The following is a 23,139-nucleotide window of genomic DNA, read 5'->3' as shown; positions in this document are numbered from 1 at the left end:
GCTAGGTAGATTTATCAAGTTACCCAGAGTTTGGAAAGTACCACTTCCGATTGAACTTTCAAAATAAAGCGTTACTGATTTACAAGTCACTCCCTCATTGTTTTAGTGGATGTCATATTTGTGTAGGAATCTGTTTGTAAGACGGGTGGGCCAATTTTATCTTAAGGTGTCATTTTTTGTTTCCCATTATCTACTTTTTCTCCCATGGGTGATGTTGTGCTTTTATGTTGAAGGCAACACCGACACCTTCTGGTCTTGGTCTGTTTTTCTTCTGACTTGCTTGACGCAGCTATTTGTTAGCAGGTGTATTTTCCGAAACACGTTTTCCTCAGGATCGTCTGCCTTGACGCTGTGAAGAATAGCAGGCGTGTCCATTAATAATAAATGAGGAAATGGGTTAAAACAAGAATAGAAATCGACGTAAAGGGTCGGATCGGTTTATATTGTACCCGCACAAGGCCAAGTCCTATGTTATTTCATATGCTGCCAGAGGTTTTGCTCTGTGGCTCGGAACAAGCCGGCTTCTGTTCTGCAATGGAAGTAATATGACACTATCAAAGAAACAATGAGCCCAACTTGTACTGCAGCCAAAGAAACCACCTATCCCAACAGTTGCTGCCTGTATTAGCACATGCAGCTAGGCGGTGCACAGTTGTGTAAAGCCCAAATGTCTTTAGGCTATTTATATTTTGGTGCCGTTTGTCTAGGCTTGTAAACCAAGCTACCCACACAAATAATGTATTCCTTTCCCCTTGTTGTCAGCAGAGCAGGAGAAAACCTGCACAATGTGAGAGGTGAGCCAAGGACGGCTATTGAAGGAGTGAGGCTTTTCTTATGCTTTATTAAAAAGCAGGATTAGGAAGACATTCACTGGTTGTGGGTGTTCAGGGTCAGAGGAAGACAATGTAATGCATCCTTATTCTGCCACCAAATGGTAAAAGCCAGTAACCACTAGTCTAGGGCACTGTAATGCAAACATTTTATAACATAATGGTATGTGCACACACCCTCATGTGTTGGTTTTGTAACTTCTGGGTGCAGTTTCATTCGAGCTCAGCCAAACACAATGCAAATGCAATGAAAGTAACAACAGTACAGTAGCACCGCATATCAAAACAACTGGGTGACCTAGTATGTTGAATGACTTACATAATCCCCTCCAGCTCTTGGGGCTCTGAGACATCTCTGTGTGTGAGAGAGAGAGTGCCTGTGCCACAGTCTCCTGTCTGTTGTCACTGAGAGTCCTCCTGTTATAGCAGCCCTCCACCATTACTGCAACTCAGGCACAGGCACTCACTGTTTTAAAGCTAAGCATTGTCTCAGAGTTGCCATGCATGACACAGGACAGCACTGCAATTTTCCATTTTATCCATTCCCATTTGAAGATATTTCATATACATTTACAAAGATCTGTTTATTTATATATATTTTTTGTAGCCTATGAAATGTCTCTTTTTGTCCTAGCCTCTTTGTTTGTGGATCACTGCAGGGTTTCTTTGTTTTTGTTTTTGTATGTGCAGAAATTAGTTTAAAATGTCTCATTTTAACTGCCTCTGCCAGAGACAGACCACTGTTCCCACTCTCAACTTGACCTTTCTCTTTGATTATTAAAATGTCACCAAGACAGTGATAGGTGCTCTGGTAGCAGAGGGTCCATTATCCTATTATCTTTGGATCATACATTAGACTTTTTTTTCCACTGCTTTGTGAGGGGCTGTGTGGTGGCAAGACAGAGGCTAAGACTGATGGTTAACTTGAAATATCAAAGGCCTTTGGGCTGTAGCTGCCCACCAACTCATTAAAACAGGCGTAGAGGCTTTGGTTCATTATTGTCATGCTATGCTGGCTGCATGTGATACTGGCTAGTGTTTTAAAACCTGTGATTTCATTGTATGGTTTACATGGTTGTATAGGTGAGGAAAGATCACACAGGGCACATAAACTAAAACATGTGACGTTGTAAATACCACAAGCAGCGTCTAGACTTGTGTTTAGGTTTGTGTTCACCTCAGGAGAAGGCTCAGTTCAAGCCTATTGAGCACATTGCTCATTATCTCCCCCCTTAGGGTGCATGATCTGAGGGTCAGACACAGAGGTCACAGCCACCTGAAATCCTGTTGCTGCTGCATTCTTCATGCCTCCCTCCCATTTCACAGTTACCTGCAGAAATATATTCAGCTCACACACTGGAGGCAGCCTCTGGAAAGAGAGCACCACTGTGTCTGAGGCATTCAACACGCTCAATATTTTGTTGTGTATGGTTGTTTTGTTATTGATTGCACCGAAGATAAGCTATCTTTAGTTAATAACTGTAGCTGTAGCTGATGGTTATTGGCCAAATATGCCGTTGTGTGGTCAGTGCAGCATTATGTAATTTTGATGCGACTCTGTATTCAGTGCCCTGTACAATAGGCTATGCTTTCAGAGGGACAGCTGCTGTTGTTTCTATACATTGGTCTTAAATGTCTGCATACATTACTGTGAAGAGCTATGCATCAAGATGTCTCAGGAAATAATTGGAACTTGGCCTCCTGATTTGTCTTTATTTCAGTACAAATGCATGTTAATGTTCAGCTGGCCTGAGCTAAAATGCTTTTATTCTAACCTTGAAGAAAGGAAAAGTCTTGTGTTTCTTGTTCATGAAACCAAGACATTACTTACTTTATAAAACAGCCAAAATAATTATACTGTATAATTTCTGTTAAACCATATTCATGGAGAATTTCAGCCCTCTCAATGATGCTATTCAGTCCTGCTGGCCCATCCTGCACTGCAGTACTCTCCATGCCAGCATGTCCAATCTTGGTGGGCATGTTGATCAGTCCAGTCTGGTGTTTTGGATGAATAAGCGCCCTGGTTTTAGAGGTAAAACATATATATATATTTATGTCAATTATGTTTATTTATAGGGCCATATTGCAGATGAAAAGGCTGGAAATCAACAGTCAAATATTTATGGTCAGTTTTATTGCAGCTTCAAGTATTTGTAAGACAGTGTCAGCTGAATTTTGAATAGCAAGTCCATTAGAGGGTTGTGTTTTGATGAAAAGTTATTGTCTTTGTGTGGCATGTCAGCTAGTCTCCTTGCAGGCATGGTCAGTTTGAGTACCCATGGTGTGCTCTTAATGCTCTGAGTGGAGATCTTCATTAAATTTGAATGTTATGCAACATGGGATGGTCATGAGAGGAGAACTGACTCTAAGCCAGGGAGGGAGCTATCAGCTGTCTGGACATGAATCTTGGCATGGACGACTAAAGCTCACGGTTTGCATGATCTGATAGGAACCCAGGATTTTGTAAACATCCTGCCAGACTGTTTGATTTCTGTGATTCCTTCAGTCTTCATCTAACAAATGTATAAATCCACTCCTCACTGTCAAAATTACATAATTTCTCCAATAACATTATCCTTAATGGTATTGCTTTCATTTTGCAGTTGAATATGGCCGCTGTGCATGTTAGAAAAATGCGAGTAATTTCGTGGTGGGTTGTGGTTTCATTGTTCATTGCCTTTTCAGTCTTGTGGGAGTTATTTTATGTATCTCCTGTAGATTTAGCTTAACCCATCCTCAAAACTGCTAGCAGTTTTGAGACACAAAGATATCCATTACTTTTATTCAGGACTTCCACAGAACAATTTCCCCACTGCTGATATATATTATTCATGTGCAGAAAGCTCTCAAAGATCCCTATGTCTCAAATGTGTCTCTAAAGTAAGCTTTCAAGACAGGTAGAATTTAACATAAGCATGCAAGGTTAGGGAATTTTTACCCTCATGTGTGACATTAGGGTAAAATTGAATTTAGACCAAAGGCAAACCATGTTGTTACTGGGCTGCATTTATGGCGTAATGGTGCCAAAATATGTTGCCAGCCAAGGTGAAATCACTCTAAAAGGTGCACGCATACACGAGCGCACACACACACACACACACACACACACACACACACACACACACACACACACAAAATGAACAGGACTTTTCAGGTAGCACTTCTACTCCAAATTGAGGATAGCCTGCATGGTCTGCCTTGTGTTCGGGATTGGCAAAGCTGCCAGGGATGCCGGGATTGGAGTATGGGACAAATGTACTCCTGGTCATTAAGCATGGTGAACACATGCTCCTCCTCGATAAGCTGCACCATAGCCAACACATGCTCACCCATGATAAGCACTGGGCTATAAACGATCCAGTTTGTTAATTAAGGTTTTTACCATGTCTCCCGAAGGACCCGCACACACCATCCCAGGCTTCTCCAAATATTAAACAGCAGGAGCTGAAGGCGGCTGTTGGGCAAAGCCTAGGTTGTGTGCACTGTCACTGAATCATAAAGGTTTTACAGATTTGTATACCTGACAATTTTTTCCAGCATTCTTCACGCACTTGACTGAAAATTTACCAACCCAGAAGTCGAAACCAGGCATTTTCATTCTGATTTCTATGCGGCTGAGATGCACCAGGGAACCCGCCGGTAGAATTGGCAGACACTGCTGAGGATGAGAAAGTGTAAATGAGGGAGGGAGACAGCAGCCGTCAGCCACATTTTTATGTCACCTTTATTTGTCAGGGTTTCCAGAAATGTTCACTGCAAGTAGATGAGTTATCTCAGGGCTGTTCTGCTGTTACACCCGTAAATGGAATCAGATACTGTATATGTGTTTGTACATATGTGCGTGTGTGCATGTGTGCACAAACCTATGGCAATTCAAAGCCTTAAAGGTATAAAATGCCAACACATGCTTGCACAGTAGAGCAACACACATAAGCTCTGTAAGACACAGAAATGCTTTGTAGCATTATATCCTGCTATCTACTCTCTGAGGCTGATGGAATAAGGCCAGACCTTACCTGGATTTGGCATTGGGCGGTATAGCAAATATGGTGAGATAAATGGGTTCCCAAGCCAGTCTACTGCAATATCACCCCAGAGGAGCAGGAGAGGTGAGCAAGGGTGAGGCCCTGTGGCCAGTCTCGGTCTCAATTCCTCCATGCAGACACTTAAGCTCCCTGTAACCCCAAAGGTTGAAAGGTATTCAGATAATGAGCAGCGGAGCAGTTGACGTCTCGGGGCCAGAGCCAGCTCAAACATAAATCTTTTTATCTGTAAAGAGCAGATTTGGAATTTTCAGGGAAAAGAATGTCCTTTTTCCCGCCTCTCTTTCTAAAATTTATTTTGTTACACCGATACCTGCATGCATAATACATGATATCTCCACAGTGGTGCCTGATTCAGTCTCGGGACAGGTGATAAATTAATTATACCACAAACAGATGAGGCGAATGGAGAGAATCCCTCCTCTCTGTCTGTCTTTCCCCTCTTCCCTCCCCCTTTCTCTCTTTCTTCATCTCTCTCCTTGTGGTGCCTGTATTTATCTGTATTATCAACCTTGCATTTATCCACCATCTGTATTCATCTGAGGAAATCTGGTACCAATATGTCACCATTACCGAAAGACATAGAGGAGGGAGGATGCAGTCAGAGGTAGCCTGCGAGTGAGGAGGCAGTATCATTGCAGAGAAAGATTGGGAGTTTGAGAGAGAAGTGAGGAAGTGATGCGGTTGTGGAAGTTTCACAGGAGTGAGTGAGTGTGTCTACTCCACCACGGATTTGCTATTGAGCATCCCGAGAAGTGAAAGAGGGCAGGTGTGACGAGCCGAATGAGCTGAAGAGGAATGCGGTCCACAGTACACATATTTTTCTTCCACTGCCCCGCTATTAATCTCCAGTTTGTGCTGTGCCGTCCTGCGCAATAATAAACCAATTTAAGAAGAGAGAAAGTGCAATTCATAGCATCAGGGCAGAAAAGTGCCAAATCATGTATCCACTGCAAAATTTATTAAAGATGGATTCCTTTCAATAACAAAAGCCAGCAGCTGAGTAATCAAGGCCTTATGGAGGCCGGGTGCTTTGTGACTGTTTGGCCAGAAAATGAGAGCCTTTGATTCAGCCATGGGAGCAAGACTAGTGATTAGACAGAGGCTTATGCAAGTGTAGGTGATGGGGTTGGTTGGACACACACTCACACAGAGAGAGAGAGAGACATGCATACACAAACACATAAATGGACGAGCACACACATGCACGCATGCTATTAGGTAGCCCAGACAACCTCTGGCAGTGTTTCCTTCCTCCCCTCCAAATGTAATTACTGCTGTGCAACCTTTCCTTTCAGCTTGGACAATAGAAATGTCAGGGGTCTGATTTTTCTCAGGCTCTCGGTGGTGGTAGCAGCTGCCCTGTGTTTATCAGTGTTTTTTAGAGAGGGGAGGCGGACACCTACACGCAGATTCAGCCTCAGATTAGCCATCTCTTTCAGCCATTCAGCCAAAAGCTACTGTGTGGTCTTTATTATTATGTTTATGAACATTATCCTGTCACAGAATCATAAGCAAGTGTTGTTGAGTCATTAACAAACACAACAAAGATGTAATAAGTGATCACAGCGTGGAGTAAGGGCACCAGTCTAATAATTTCAGAAAATTGCATCCCTTTACTGTAATGCAGCCTTTAAAACTAGCAATAGACAACATTGATGCCATATTACATCATTCAAAATGCAAGACAATATCTAGTCTCATGTAGTGATATTGAAATAATAATGATGTATCATCCAGCTACAGTCGGAAATTTCAGTTTCTCAGGTGCATCATCTACACAATCTGTCGTACCTCTGTGGGTCCTGAGACCTGTTTGTGCTTTCTCTCATTTGAATACCACTGACCTCCGCCACCCCTTTCCCCACCCTGTCCCACCACACCCCGCCACCCAGTCCCTCACTGTGCTCAAGCACCACGCGCCGTCAGCGGTCTGCAGGGACGCAGGCACAGGAACTGTCAGTGTGGTGGTGAGGCGCGGGCGGCCAGGCAGTGGATGGGTTTTGAGCTGAACGCTGCGTTCAGAGCGGTTAGAGCCAACCGTGGGATCCATGCCAGATGCAGATGGGCTGGAAGCTCTTTGAAATGGAAATGGCACTGCGGGAGGCGGGATGCCCTCAGTCTCCAGCACCACGCTCAGGTGATGGAAACTGAGTCAGAGGCTGACCCTTCTGTGTGTGTGTGCATACAGAGATTGGCGGAAGTGTATTAGAAAAGTGTCTGCAATCTTATCACACTCCAGATCTGTGGCCAGCCTCTAGGGCAGGATGTCAGTAAAATGCATCGATCCTTCCCTTCTTTTTTCCTTTCGGCCTGCATCTTTTGCTTTTTTTCTTCCTTCCCTTCCCTGGTACAGAATCTTAATGCAGAATACCTCTCACAGAAAAGATAAAAACATGGCTCACTCAAGTGTTAAAATCGAACCAAGCGTTCCATTCCTCTCTTGTAGCCACACACACACACACCCCAAGCATAGAGCCAGCTAGAGACAGGTTTAGAGTTGATTTGTTTTGGAAGCCAGCCCTGTCCTTGTCCCACTCTATCCCCGCTTTCTCACTGTCTTCTCTCTTTTCTCTCCAGCCGTCCCCTCCCAGCTCGCTGTTTTCTTGCTGCTGGTCTGGTGACGTGCTGCAGAGCGTCTCCAGAGAGCTGTCTGTTTATCTCTCTCCCTCTCGCCAGTGGAGCAGCAGTGTGCAGGCACTGCTGTGTCTTAATTGATGAAATGTTAACGCTCTTAGGAGAATTTGCCTGCGTGTTTGTGTGTGGATGCTATACGCACAAGTGCATCCCAGCGTGTTTCTCGGTGTGTGTGTGTGTGTGTGTACTGCACCTGTGCATGTACAGACTGTGTGTGATTGTGTATGGCAGCGTCTTGCTGGCAGAATGTCTACTTATTGAATTAGTAGTGTTGATCCAACAGCTTTAGTCAGCAAGATTTTTTTTTTTTTTTTAAGTGTATGCAGCCTCCCAGGCCTGTCATCGCCATTGCCTTTCTAGGCTGCATCCTTGTTCCACACTGTTGCCGTCTAAACGATGATCCCATTTACTTCAGAGGAGAGAATTCAATAGGTAGACAGGGCTACTGTGAAGGGAGGCTGTGGTGCATGGAAGAGTCTGAGTCGATGGAGAAATCTCAACTTTTAGTTCGTATACTGTGTATGGCACATACTGTCAATCCTCACATTTAGACTGGAGCAACAAAGGCTAGAATAGACCCTTCAGTGGGTGTTTAAACACTGAAATGGGGTATTTTCTGGCTCAGAAAGAGGCTTAGGTGGTGCCTAAGTGCAGCCAGCATGGCTTTGTCATCATGACCAGCTTAGCACCCAAACCTCTATTCCAATTTTATGCTTTTATAGGCAGCAGTTTGTGCCGTAGAGTAATGCAATGCTGTGCTAGTTGAGGCGTATTTTAGCTTTTGACATCCAGTTTCATTCATTTTTTTTTCATGGCTAAGAGGACCAGAGGAGACTCGTAAGTTTGACAGTGTTGATTCATCAGCTTCATTTGTTCTTTACAGCAGTGTTTCTATGTGACTGAGATCTCTTCATTTGATTTCACTAAAAATGATTGCCATTGCCTGTACAGTTTCAACTATGGCTTATGTTGACAGGATTAGCACACGATTGTTGTTGTTTTGATTAATACGCATAAATGTTTTTTTCTTTCCTGTTTTCTTTTGATTAATTTGGGAAAGAGCAAATACATAATAAAGATTGCTCTGCTGTTTGATATGAGCCTACAACAAATAACAGAATTCTTAATCTGCGTGATTAGTGCAGACAATAAATAAACATTCCTCAGCTGTGTAAACAGAACGTAGAAAAAATAATTAGTCAGGTGTGGGATTACATGGACATGGAGCAGTTTTAAGTGATTTTCTTCAGTGTTCTTATGATAGAGAGAATCATATGTAAGAATAAATAAATAGTAGTTTTTTTTTTAAATGAAAGCTTTAATGGAAGCCATGCATGTAAGACTGCAACCTTAACCTTATTTAAATGCAGTTCTTGAGCTGATTTTAAATTCAGTTTTCTGTAGGAGGCTCAAAATATTTACACAGCCGGCCCAGGACTTCACAATGCAGGAAAAAACTCTGATAATGATTCATGAGCCACTTTAAAGACACATACATCATGCTGTACATGCACAAACACACATAACTCTAAGAAAAACACCCACTCGGTGAGGGGTGGGACCTGTGATTTCAGTGTTGATGGTGTGTTGTCCACTTGGCAGACAGTCCCAGCGGGGTGCCTCGCTACAGCTGGCTGTGGGGAATGCCTTGTCACGCCATTCAGGCACCAGGAAAGAGGGAGTCTCTAGTTAGAGCCTGTAAGCAGCTCTTGTCAGCAGTGGGAGACCGGCAGCAGCTTGTTTTGTCATGCTGCCTCAAGAAGCTGTTGGACTTTGATGTGATGCAGTACGAAAGCAGGCTACCTCTCTGTTTACAGGCAACGATGCTGTGGTATGTGTTGGTTCCTTCTAAAATGTGTTGTATATTCACTCACTAACACAGTTTTTGCCACTCTTTTATTTCTAGTTACTGAGTGAAGGTTTGCAGTAGGGCTGCACGATATATCGCCTCAGCATCGACATCATGCATGTGCAAAAGTCATATTGAAGGATGCGCAATGTCAATTAAAGCGAATTAACTCAAACATGTCATGGAACAATGTTTTTGCTGCTTGACACAAAAGGAAAAGTTTAAAGGTTCTCATTTTCCACGACTAACCTACAAGAAAAGTCCATCTTATTTAAGGGTTCTTGAATACACAGAGTTTGTTGCTGGTGTCCCTCAACTTCATTATGTTCAGTTCACGGTGAAGGCGTGCACATGATCACCTTATCAAACAGCCAAAGCCCCACTAGTGACCGACCACAACCTGAAGATGAGTGCTGCCTGTTTTGGCTGTTGAACTGAAGTGCACTCCCTCATCAGAGCACATAGTGAACTGATCGCTGTGCATGCCGAGCCTGCATGTCACCCGCCCGTAAACATGCACAAGATGTGGCTACCGATGTTAGAGGCAGGCATTCAGTGACACTAGGCGGCATTTGAGTGTGTGTGTTCCCGTTACCATTGGCACTTCATCCCAGTGCTGGTTGAAAGTTAAAAAGTTAAGTCACAGGGCTGGTCCATGCCATAATGTAAGAAACACTTAATACACACAAAAAACTTGTAGTATCCAGATCCATCTGTACTTACTTACCTCTTGCTGGCATATAGTTTGCCCTTAGTTTGTTGATTGAGTTTGAGAGTTTAACCATCGTCAGCTATGCCAGGAGGCCAATTAATCTTCCACATTAAGCATACATTTGAACATAATTAGAAATGGTAGATTACATGTAAATAACGTTGCCCCAAAGTCCTCTTGTAAAGTTTATTTAGCAGCTTGTTGTGCTTCCTAAGTACCTCTCCACCTGTTCTCTCTCCATTTGTCCATGCCGGTGTCACAGTTGCATAAATGTTGAAAATATGTTTTTTTCATATTGCAGTCACTGGAAAAAAAAGATAATGCAGTTTTTAATGCAGTTATCAGTTTTTTTCCCCAATATCAGGCAGCCCTAGTTTGCAGGCACCATTTTTCAGCTGCACCCGGTTTCATATTCATTAAGGTGCAGAAACTGCAAATCTGGCCTTCAACTTTTGGCAAATGAGCAGCTGCACCGGGCCACAGGGGTGTTAACTGCCCTGCTCAAGGGATTTTGGTGGTAGTTGTTGGAGGAGTGGAGGGCATTACTCATTCAGTTTCTCTGCCCTGATTTCCCCCCCAGATATACCAGAGATTTGAATAGGCAACGCTCCAATCACAAGCCTGCGTCTCCAATCTTTGGCTCATCAGCTTCCCAATTACTTACCATTCCACGTGCCTTATCTATGATAGCTGAACTTTTGCATCCCAAGAGGCTCACAAGGCTATTGTGCTTTAGCTGGTATCTAAACTGTGATCAGCCTTCGCTGTAACTCAGTGATAGCAGGATCACGGACACAGGGATTATTTAAAGCACTGCAAGATCTGTGTCCCCACTCCTTGTCAAGTTCACCAGTTGCATGTGATGAAGCCGTCCTTGAGTCTGCAATTTGCAGTGTTCCAGCGTCAGGTTTAGAAGCCGTCATCTGAAACTGTGAGGGTGTTGTGCCTTTTTCTTCTCAGATTAACAGCAAGCCATTCTGCAGGATTTCACTTGATTTGCACAGGTGCAGTTGGCTCACTCCTCGAGTCAACATTAGGCTTGAATTTGATATTGTCAAAAAAAAAAAAAAAAATCCCAACATTTAAAGAAAAACATTGATTTATTAAGTATCGACTATGCAAAATTGAGGGTCAGTGTGAGGACCATGTAGACACAGTTGACAGTAATTGTGGAATAAGCACCAAATTTATCAATAAGACAGTCTGACATTGAAAACTGTGTTCACTCAACTCCATAAAACTCCATCATTTTTTTTTTTTTTTTTTGTCAGTTGTGTCTGCTTGTCCTGGAGGAAGTGCAGACACGACTGACAGGAGGAGGACAAAGGAGAGGAAGTATTTGTTAATATAGGAAGTATTGCATATGGCTGCAAATATTGCAGCATTCCATATTATTGGATATTGACCCAGCCTGGTTGAGACCTTACTGTAGGTCCTGCTGTCCTGCCAGATGTAATTAGCTGCATTCACCAGGCATCACCTGGTCAGTATCAGTTCCTATTAGATGGCTAGATTGAAAAACAGCAGGATTTCTGGTCCAGAGTGGGAAACCACAGGTTACCTAGCCTGTGCTGTATTTGCTTTAAAAATCTGTGTGTGTATGTTTGTTTGTCAGACTGGAATAATAAGCCAGGCAGCATTCAACAGTATTGATGGTCGACAGCAGCTAGAGCTGGACTCTGAATTTCAGGAAGCACTCAGATTCTCCATCAAAAGGACAAAGGGCGTTGTATTAGGTGAACAGTATCAGTTGGCAATGGGGAAGTACCTGACTGGAGACTGTGTGAGTGTGTGCGCGTGCATGCATGTGTGTATGTGTGTGTGTGTGTGTGTGTTTGGCGCGCGTGCACCACACACACAGAGGATCATTCATGCATGTCTCTCTTCCTCTGTGCTTTGTCCTCTCTCGCCTGCTCTCAGGAATCTCCCTCTCCCCCCTCTTGCCGTGCCCAGGCAGGGAGACTGCAGTCACTCCAGAAGAGAGTGTAGAAATGATTAGCCAGCTTTTGACTGACCTTCTCCCCAGCTTAGAGGCAGCTTTAGGGGGGCTTTGAATAGATGACAACCCCTGGGTATATGGCAGTCTGTACAAACTGAAATGAGAGTAAAAAGGCTCACACTTAAGTATCTGGACTGAGTTTGGTCATAGCTGGAGGGGATAGTTGGCCTTTCTGGGTGCTGTTGTTCTATTGCAGCACTGGCAGAAATAGCCGTATGCAATGATGCACCAGAAGTAGGGGAAATTTCCATCTATATCTGACCCACATGTGTCCTGATGATGGAAAAAAAGAAATGTAGGCTCGTTATGATTGCCTGCAAGGGGGAATTCAGTGAGGCAACTTTAATAGTCGTTTATATATCTTACTGTCATTTACTGTAAGTATCTGGGTCAAAGTCAGGGTAACAGATCTAAGTACCTTGAACATGAGGAGAAAATGGCTGCCCCTGTAAGAGGTGGTGAGTCAGATTTTATTCGGTTGCCCTCATACATTATGGAAGTCACAAAGGCTGACTTCGTATTTGGTCACTCCCAGGAGAGCAGTATAGCGTCGTTAATGTATCTGGTCAGTGCAGTGGGTTCCCCAAAACCGACAATTTAGGTTCGATTTTTAATTAGGCTGAGCAATATGCCAATAATAAGTCAATATCATGATATGACACTAGATATTGTCTTGAATTTTGGGTTTTGTAATATCATGATATGGCATTATTGTTGTCTTTTCCTGGTTTTAAAGGCTCCATTTCAGTAAAGGGATGCAATTTTCTGAATCTTGTGTGTAAGTATATTCATATACTGAATGCACCAAAAGGCATCCCAAAAGTATCTACTGTAGAATCTAGTTTTTCCATCCAGACAAACTGCAACTGTAAATGAGGCAGGAAAGAGCAAAGACAACCAATAGGGGCACTTGTTCTTGCCTGCAAAATGCATTAAAGTATTGAGTCTCATAATAAGTCTCATATATTTTTTTCCCATCAGCAGAGTGAGGTCATGTCATGTCTTCCATTGCAATGTTCCTTGAATCAAATGTTATTGTCTTGGAACAAGCACCATGATCGACGTCACCCTGCTGCTCTTAAAGTTTGACGTGTTTCTAAAAAGTTCCAGATACACATTAAAATGCTTTTTAGAAATGGACTTATCTCATCCCATTGGTGGATTGTTTTTTTTTTTTTCGTTTGTTTGTTTTAAATGATTGTTTTTACTTGTTTTAAGAACAAATCCGTTTTTAACACGGTTTATGAAACGAAATAGCTTGATAATAGCTTGATACTTACACAGTTATAAGGGCAAACCGAGATTCATGTCACCAGTTGTTATTATGCACAAGAAAAATATGCCCTTTTCCTCTCTTGTTTTTTTCAGTGAGGCCCCTAAGCGGCCCCCTGGTCCTGTTCATATGACCTCATTAGATTGACGAGTGGTGGGCCACTTGATTAACATAGGCATCACTGTTGTCCTGTATGACAGCAGTGTGGAGGCGGCTAAACCGCTCCCCTCATCGCCCGCTGTTGTTGTTTCCTCTTTGATTACACCAGGGCCCCGGGACAGAGCAGGGCACAGAGCACAGAGTCTTCAAGGTCAGCACTATTTAGTATGAGTCGTGCGGCATAAGGGCCTACGTAGAAAGAGAGCGGTCCCGGGTAAATAAGTGACAAAAGGAGGCTGATTCTTGTGTAATCGTTGCCTATAACTGAGGGAACTGAAGCGAAGCACACTAAGCAGGCACACATTATAGCAGTTTAGATGTGTACACAAGCCGCCAGATGCAGCACAACTTGGCACTCATCAACTTTGGGTTCATTCATGCTCTCATCATAGTGTTTTCTCTAAATCACCCATCAAATGGCATCTGGGAGTCACCAGGAGCTCCTGTGCTCATGAAATCTCTGCATGGCTGTTTTTTTCCCCCCCCACTCTCTATTTTGGCCTTGATCGGCGTGTGATTGTGCCTCAGAGGGATATGGCAGACATTTGCGGTCCTCCTCCCTGTGTGCCGCATGGCGGATACACATTAAAACAGTTGCATTCATTCAATTTTCCCTTTTATTTACTGCGTTCATTCAGTGCAGCGTTTGAGAGACAAAAATGATGTCATGCTTGAGTTGGTGAAAATGAGATGTAAATTAATAATTGTGTGTGTTGTGTGCATATGTGTGTGTGTCTCTCAGTCCTGCCCGGCTGTGTGCGCCTTCTTCCTGGCAAACGGGTGTATAACTGGTAACACATTCCCCCCTTTGTGTGTGTGTGTGTGTGTGTGTGTGTGTGTGTGTGTTTGTTTTGAAAGCAATAGCTCGCAGATCAGTTGTTATTCCAAGGCTTTAATTTGCGGCGCCTGTCTCTCCAATCCCAGGAGTATCTGCCACTAATATGTCTGTTCTTTCTCATCACCACCACCACCGCCGCCGTTGCCATGGTTTCACTGTTCAATTCCTGGGGTGACAATTCCTCATCAGCACCACTGACACACCAGGCTAATTATCTGACAGTTACTTACATTGTCAATATGACAATCCCCATCCCACCAATCAAAGCGTGTGCCAGCCCATCTGCCTGTCTTCTTGCGTGACTCGTGTTTGCGCATGTGTGTGTTTGAATAAAGTTGATAAGAGCCCGCTTCAGAAATCACTTGACATCAAGCTAATATTAAAAGCAGGATAGCCTCAGGTCAGCACATCTTTGTAATTCTGCTCACAGCCTGGAAAGGAAACCTCCAGAGCCTTGCATAGCAGTAACTTTTATATTATCGACTAAAGAGCAGTAGACTTAATGTCTGACTTTATTTTAGATTTAATGCCAGCTCAGCTGCTCAGAGACACGGATTCATCTGAGCAGAGAGAGAGAGAGAGAGAGAGAGAGAGAGTGAGTGAGAGACAGACGCACACACACCCTTCGATGTCTGCAGCTGTGTTCAGTGCTCTGATGTTGCACTGGTATTCTCTCTGGTCTAACCCTCTGATGTTTGGCTTTGTGTAGCACCAGCCGAAGCATAAGGCTTGTTCGGAAAGGTGAAGGATGGGACTGTACTCGTGTGTGTGTGTGTGTGTGTGTGTGTGTGTGTGTGTGTTTGTGTGTGTGTGTCTGCCTTTTTTCTCTTTTTTCCTGTTTTTTTATTCATTCCTTTTCTTGTTCATTTCAAGTCTGAGGGTTTGAACTTCACATCATCCCTTATCCCCCCCCGCCTAGTCTCATCATGACTCTTTTCATTCATGGCTTCTGCACCACGGCCACCAACAACATAACAAACACAAGGACTAGGCGGATTTGGTCTACCGATTATAACTCGCTGATATTTGACCTTTTTTGAATAAATGATGTCTGCTTGCTCATGGCTTCTCTTTCTCATATGAAGGAGGTTATTGTCAAGGTTTTTTTTTTTTTTTTTAACACAGCTTTTTAATATTGTTTAACAGTATCTGTCTCATCATTTCATTTTGCATTTGCAGTATTCTCTTTACTCATTTTGTTTATTCAAACACTTCATTAAAAGATTTTTCTTTTTTGTTTTCACATAGTAAAAATCTAATTTTAAGATGGCTGCACAAAATGTCAGCTGTCAGCGGCTGCAGTTAAACAAATATCAGCAGTAATATTGATTGTAAAAAAAAAAATGAACATATCAGTCAAACTGCTTCACACTATATGGTGTTGTGTAACACTCTCAGGTAGCTGAACACACACACACACACACACACACACGCTGCAGTGGGGAACTGAAAGATGGACGAGGCTTGGATCAAGGGGCCACAGTCCCATTCAATCTGGCACGAGGTAATAACATGAAAAGCTGACAGGATAAAATGTCCCTGGATCTCATGTCAGATGCGGGTCCACAGGGAGGCAGGAGCGTTTCACTCGGGTCCCCGGCCCCACATTGCTCAAGTGCTGCTGGCATCAGACCTTTCTAAATGGAAGTGAAGGACATGGTAAAACATCGTCCTGCGGTGGCTGTTTCGACAGATATTGCGATTGTGATATGATTCACTATATTGGGAACAATCATTTTTGCATCATCGTTTTTATTATCACTGAATAAATAATGACAGTGATTTTTCTTGAAGTCTGTACCAAAACAAGCATTTTTTCTTACATTTGGAGAATATATTTTTTTAGGCCAGGGCCTCTCTGTAGCACACACAGTACTTCATTTATAATGGTAACATTTTGATTAATTGTCCAGCTCTAGTTTAAAATCAAAAAAGGCACTTGGCTTACAGTGGCTATGATGAAAATGATTCTTTTGCTTCTGACTCTTTTTTTCCCCTCGTGTCCCTGTTGGATTCTACAGTAAAACACAGTCTTGAAACCAGCCCTAATTGAATTCCACGGAGTGTTAAGTGCTAAGTATTCTCGCCAAGTAGATTTCTTTGAAAGGAGCGTTAGCCTCCCAGCAGTGAAATAATTGAGCTGTCATTGCATTGCAGGGGCTTTTCCCAACCATCGCAGGACTCTGTAAAGACTTTGCCGATTGTCTCTGTGTTTTAAAACACTTCGTCAATGCAGACGCCGTTTAATTTGAAGTATCAACTGGCCGCTCTATTTTCCTTCTCATTCTGTCTGTGCCCCCCCCCACCTATGTGTCTCTGCCTCTCCATCCTCCATCCTCCATCTCTCTCTCTTCTGCTCTTATGTGCCAGAGCTGGGCGAGTTCATACAACCGCTTTCATGCCTGGGGATCTGTGAAATAAACACAAATGTTAGGCTGGCTCACAGACGCTGTGCGGAGTGAATGATGATTTACATTTGTGGGACCGAGCTGAGAGTGAGGCAACACACTGACCAGACTCCTTTCCTCTTGCAGGGGAAGAAATGTCACCAGCGCACTACACCACACACTCTTCTGCTTGAATTACTATTAATGCTCACTAAAAGTGCATCTGAGTGCATCTCTTGTTCATTTACAAAACATGCAAGACAGAAACGCTGTGTACGTGTGTGTCTAGACCGGTGTGTCGCCCAGCCCCTCAAGAGTGAAGCTGGTTGTGCACAAAACGTGAGGCTGTTACTCGCTGTCTCCTAAGAGTCTGTAAAAACACATCATCGGATCTGATGTGCATAAACACTTCAGACATTGTGCATTCATCAGGAACAGAGAGAGGATTCTGTGAAACCCAAACTTCATAAATAAGTTGAATGTGCTGCCAGGGCCTGATATGTGCTCTATTCCCCACGGTGTCATTAGCTGAGTAAAATGCTGCAGAATTTACATTCCCAAGGCTGATACGTGACTGATTTAACATCTTTCCCCCCTCTCTTTTGTATTTCAGAGGAAATCAAAGAGGAATCTGAAAAATTAAGGTAAGCAATTGATTAATTACTTAAAGCAATAATGGATTGAGGGTCATTTAAAGGATTTTGTCTCTTGTCTTTGCCTGTTCAGAAACTGTAAAATTCATGGCTCGCCAGCAAGCCTCTGTGGTGCTCAGTTAAAGGGATTAGAATTTGTGTGTGTGAGTGAGTGAGTGTGTGAGTGAGTGTGTGTGCGTGCGTGCATGTGTATGTGTGCTCACGCGCGTGTGTGCTCCTCTGCTGTGCGTTTGTGTGTTTTTGTTTGTCTCTCTCTCTCTGTCCTGCTCCCAACATCCTTTGCCTTCTCATTAATGGCTTTCTTCACGAACCCCTGCCTAATGCTGAACTTGTTTTTGAGAGTGTGTGTGTGTGTGTGTGTGTGTGTGTGTGTGTGTGTGTGCTTGTGTGCGGTGTACGGGCTGCCAAGTAACGTGGGGTTTGGAATGAAATGTAGCATGAGCGCCACCCCTTTTCTTTCCTCCCCAAGTCCTCTCTCCCCCTCCTGCCGTCTCCTTTTTTTCCTCTTACATCCACAGCCCCCCCTCCCTTCCCCTTGACTGCCCGTTAATTCTCTCCCTCGCTCTCCATCCCTGCCTATCCACTCGTTCCAAATTAACAGGACGGGTTACCAACTTTGTCCAAACGAGACCCCTGAGGTTAGGGTTTCTGTCCCTGAATCCCATAGACGGATATAGTGGCCATCTGCGCCCCCCTGCAATGCAAATACCCTGCCCCCTTTTTGGTGCATCTTTGGGTTTGAGTAGCGGGCTGATGCATTTATTTTTAAATTATATTTATTAGGGCTGGGCACTTTCATACATCATAATATCATGATATGGTTTAAGTGTCATCTTTTCCTGTTTTTAAATGCTGCATTTTACTAAAGGAATGCATTTTTTTGTTGCTTGGTCTTCATATTCACATTATGAATTATTGTTTTTCAAAAAATTCTTCTGGGTAAATATGTTATGAAAGCGCATGTGGCTTTCTCTGCACATGATAGAGTGGTGTTGTAGTGCAACACAGAATCGCCTCTTTCTTGCCATTTGCTTTTTTTGCGGTTCCATTTATGTTTGTACCATATTTCTTATTCAGTGTCCATAAACATCAGATTTCCCCGCCCAGACAAACTCTGAGCTGCAGCCACGTTAGCACTGAGGAGCTGTAGTTGTCTCAGTTTCTGCCTGACTAAAACCCAGTTAATATCCACATTGTGAATATAAGCAGGCTGAGGCTGAGGCCGGGCTGACTTTAAGGGAGGGAGCAGGCCAGCTGACATTAAGCAGCGAGTCCAGGAATAAGCCAGGGGAGAATAGCTCTCTGCAGACACGCAGCACAATAGCAGAGAGCGAGACTGGGTCAGGCCGTACAAGTCAACGAGCGGGAGTGGAGGTTCTTGCTGAATCACTGCCCTGCTTTGAAGTCCTCGTCCAGAACGGCCCGAAAATTGGAATGCTGAAAGGGCTATTGGACAGATTCCATTTGCAGCTTTTTTTTTTTTTTTTCTAGTTTTCTCTGTTTATATATTTGTAGCCTGATCTCTTTATAATGTATTTCCCTTCTTTTGCCAGTCGCTTCACGCTCGTCTCTGTTTCTTCCCCCTTCTCTCTCTCTCTCTCCTTCTCTCTCTCTGCTTGTGCCCTGCTACACTCTGCGAGGTCATCCCTCTAAAGGAGCTGAAGTCATCCTTTTTCATTGCCAAGACATAAACAAAGCGACTCCCTCCCTCCCTCCTGCACTCCCTCTCCCTCTCTCTCTCTCTCTTTTTCCTCTGGCACTCCCTTTTCCAGCAAGTGCAATCTGGGTGTGGTAGGGCTGCTAGGGGATGCTTAAGGCACATGGCCATTTCAAGTCTGTATTTTATATCTATGCCTCCAGTGATTAAAAATTCAGGAATATAGCTTTATTGTTTGATTCACAGTGTAGTAAGGAGTCCATGGCCAGGAGATGCTTTGTCAGCATAAACGCATGGCATGGTGAGAGCTTGAATAACAAACCCCCGGGATTACTTCCCCTCCTAAGAGAGATCAACTAAAAAAAAATTGCAGCACTCAGACGCTAGCCATATTAAATTCAGTGTAATAAAGAATTTGTTTTGCTGCACCTCTGCCGATGGTTCACGGAGGACCGGCCATTTTTCAGAAGCTTAACAGGTAGAAGTTTAGTGCCTTGCACAAAATGTGGCTATGTAGAGGCTGTTCTGAGAAATAAAAAAAACGCCATTCCTAGCACACCCTTTTTCATGCACTGTTAGTCATGCCTGCATGTCAAGGGGAATGTCAGAGTGTCAGACTGATTGTTGGGTCCTGCTGCCTTTCTAGTGACTCCAGCTGACACACTGGACCGTGTGATCGGCGTGTTTATCACACTCTCTCTCTCTCTTTCTCTGCGTTTTTTTTTTTTTTTTTTTTTTTTTTCCTTTCCAGTCCGCCCACTGGAGACGGCAAATCGGGTTCCAGCACTTTACCGCCAATCAAATCAAAGACCAACTTCATTGAAGCCGACAAGTACTTCTTGCCGTTTGAGTTGGCATGTCAGTCCAAATGTCCCCGCATCGTCATCACCTCGCTCGACTGTTTACAGGTCAGTGGCAGGTCGAGTCGGGATGCAAAGCCCAAACGTGTGCTTGACTGTTTGTATATGGCAGTCTGTGCTGTGGTCTTCATCTGCAATATCTAGTAACTTCACAAACAGTGGCTTAAGGCAATCTTTGTTATGTCAGCTTGACTAGTGCACCAAAAAGCCATGTTCACATCCATACATAAATATAAATACACAAATGTGACTCAATAAAAATCCATTTAGTGCATGGTGTGTGGATTTGTCATGCCTGAATTGATGCTAGCTGTCCAGATTGTCATGTTTAGGCATCATGCACAGCTTCTGTTTGTACATGTATATATGTCTGTATGGATGAATGTGTGCCACTTGTAGAAGCTGATAGCGTACGGCCACCTGACGGGCAGCGCCCCGGACAGCACCGCCCCGGGAAAGAAGCTCATCGACAGGATCATCGAGACCATCTGCGCCTGTTTCCAAGGGCCGCAGACCGACGAGGGCGTGCAGCTGCAGATCATCAAGGTACGCTATTTTCCTTCTCAGCAGCTTCGCGGCTTTATTGAACGACTACAGTGAAGACGTAACTTGTGAAAGCATTGTGAAGTCAGTTCTGCTGTTTTGTCACTCTGCAGTCAAGATGGCTGCTCATTTTTGTCGACTTCTAAGTAAATAACTCTCACCTTTTGCCAAAAAGACAGCTGGACTATTTTTTTGGTTGGAGCACTCTGGCCGGGCTTGGAAGGAGCATTTATCCCCTTCCTACCTTTTTTGTTTTTTTGTTGTTTTTTTTTTTAAGGACGGGGTGTTCTTGCCAGCTGTAAGGGTCGTGGTCAGCGTGTGTCATTTTTGTTTTCTATCAACTCCGGGCCTGTAAAGCCTTTTGACACTGTAACTATGATTAAAGGCTAAATAAATATGAACTTGAGCTTGAACTTGAACTCAAACTTGAAATTGCGCTCTCGGGTGAAGTTGTCTGGTCCCAGATCAAGTCACTCTAACCCTTAACCAAACTGTTGTACTTGTCTGACTTAAGCTTAACACTTTGATCTGTGAACCGCACTCAAGAGCAGCGTCACCCTAGACCATAAATCACGCGAGACTGCAAATTGCAATAGCTTGTAATAAAATAATTGAAAGTCACAATGAAATGAAAAATGACTTTTCAACTTGTTAGCTAAATTTCCATGCCAAAATATTATGGATATTCTATATTATGCATATAGTTTCCTTTCAGTGATGAAATCATGCTGCACTCACAGGTGTGAACAAACATTTCAGCCAAGAAACACGTCACATTTTTTTAACAATCATGGCTTTCCCATCAAATACAACTGCCTTTCTCTCCCTTAAGCCCCACCCTAACAATCTTTTCAAACAGGAATGCATCAAATTAAGGAAGCAAGAGGCGCTCAAAATGCCATTCATTGTGACTTAAAAAATCATTATTTGATTTTGAAATGTTTATATTTTGAAACAATGGACAGGGACTTGGTCATCATTGCAAAACTAAGCACAGGATGATTCAAGATGATTCAAGACAAGCAGCCATCTTGTCCATGTGCCCCGCCCAAGTGAATAAGACAGTCGGGTGAAGATATTATGTTCTCATCTGACATCTCGCTCTGTGTGTGACGGGGTGTAGTTGGTGTGCCCAGTATTTGTCAGTGTCTGTCTCGGTCGCTGTTTCAGATAAATGCTCTTCAAAGGCCACAGAGTTGGAGTGTGTTCTCCTCAGGTCTCGCCTGAGAGGAGGCTGTGTGTGACTCGTCAGCTGTCATCCTGTTTTGCTGGGATTGTCTTGTGTCTTGTGCTGAGTAACATCAACAGCACGGCTGGTGCTCAGACCGCAGCCCCGGCCATCGGGCTCTGGGTTAATCTGATTGGGTTTGGCTCAGTGTGTGGCCGTGCTGCAACACGGACTGCCCTGTCACAACACAGACTCGTGGAGAGGAACAGTGACATTTAAACAAGATGTAGGGTTCACTGCTAAAGTTTATTTTGTTTAAAGGCCCAGCAGACTGAAATGAAAACAACCCATTTTTAATAAAGGAAAAATCTGTCAAATTAACAGCAACAAAGTAATTGTTTGTAATTCATTTGAAATGAATGAATTCATAACTCCAGTGTGTGAATTGAACTCTGTTGTTTTTTTTTTTTTTCTTGGACAAGAAAGAGGCTTTTTGGTAAATGTGATTAACAGTAACAAGGGGGAAGAAATACAGAGTGGAGATTTCTGAGGCTGGCAAATCTCTCATTTCATCCATCTTGCCAATCTGTTAATAGGACCTGATGAGGGCTTGTCAGTTAGCTGCTTTGCCAACACACAGGTTGGGTTTTGCCAACTCTACTTTAGTATAGCTCTAGTCTTGCTTTACCTGTCAACGAATTTCCGCAGTTGAATAACATTCAGCCGTTCAGCATGACAATTTAACTTTTTTTTTTTTTTTCTCTCAGTCCTCCTGGCAATCAGAAGCTCCGTTGGCACAAATTTCAGTTTGTTATACCACATTAATAATAATAACCAAAGCAATCATAATAAATTGCACCAGAGACAAACGCATTTAAGGTCAATAAAACTAATTTAGACAGCGGTATAAAGGTTTTAAATGCCTGTCAATTAGAATTACTGTGCGATTTTTGATGGGCCAATGGGACACAAAAAAAAAAAAAAAAAAAAAAAAACACTGCACAGGTATGTCTGGTTAATTGAAGCTCCTGTAACTGACTACTTTGGGTATATGTAATATGAACAACTCAGCTATTAAGGAAATGAAAAAATAAACTCATTTGAATGGAGTAGAAACACTGTGGTGTCTCCAGTTTGGCCACTCATACTTCTTTTCAGTGATAGTGAATGTTTTATTTCGGTCATTTTCAAGTTGCAAAAATCAAATACACACAAATAGACAATATCTTATGCACATATTTTTAAACAGTAAATAATATTTGAGCTCCTGTTTGCTGGTTTGCTGTTTATGACCCAGCACACCATCAACGAGATCATAATACTCCTCCATGTTATGTAGCCCATCAAGAATTTTCACTAGATCCTTTTTTTAAGTCTCTGTACTCCCTCTTCAATTTGTTTTAACTTGTTGATAATTTAGTTCTGGGTTCTAACAACCCTTGCCTTTGCCAACTCTTAAGCAATTTCAAGAAAATTTACTTTTCCTAGTCCTCAGTTTTGTCTTTTTCAAATTCAGGAGATGTACATT

The 23,139-nt window shown here is 43.1% G+C and overlaps 1 protein-coding gene across 1 annotated transcript in view; it reads left to right on the top strand.

Moving 5' to 3' along the window:
* Window positions 1-23,139, top strand: part of arfgef1 (ADP-ribosylation factor guanine nucleotide-exchange factor 1 (brefeldin A-inhibited)) — a 61,340-nt gene that overhangs the window by 1,070 nt on the left and 37,131 nt on the right. Inside the window, exons 2-4 of the mRNA XM_030078839.1 lie at window positions 17,344-17,374; window positions 19,792-19,948; window positions 20,300-20,446. Of these exons, the coding sequence (XP_029934699.1) occupies window positions 17,344-17,374; window positions 19,792-19,948; window positions 20,300-20,446 (335 nt within the window). The remainder of the gene's footprint in view (window positions 1-17,343; window positions 17,375-19,791; window positions 19,949-20,299; window positions 20,447-23,139) is intronic.

This window comes from Myripristis murdjan, chromosome 20 (genome assembly GCF_902150065.1).
Source record: "Myripristis murdjan chromosome 20, fMyrMur1.1, whole genome shotgun sequence".
Lineage (NCBI taxonomy): Eukaryota > Metazoa > Chordata > Actinopteri > Holocentriformes > Holocentridae > Myripristis > Myripristis murdjan.
This window is presented reverse-complemented; position numbering and strand designations above follow the sequence as displayed.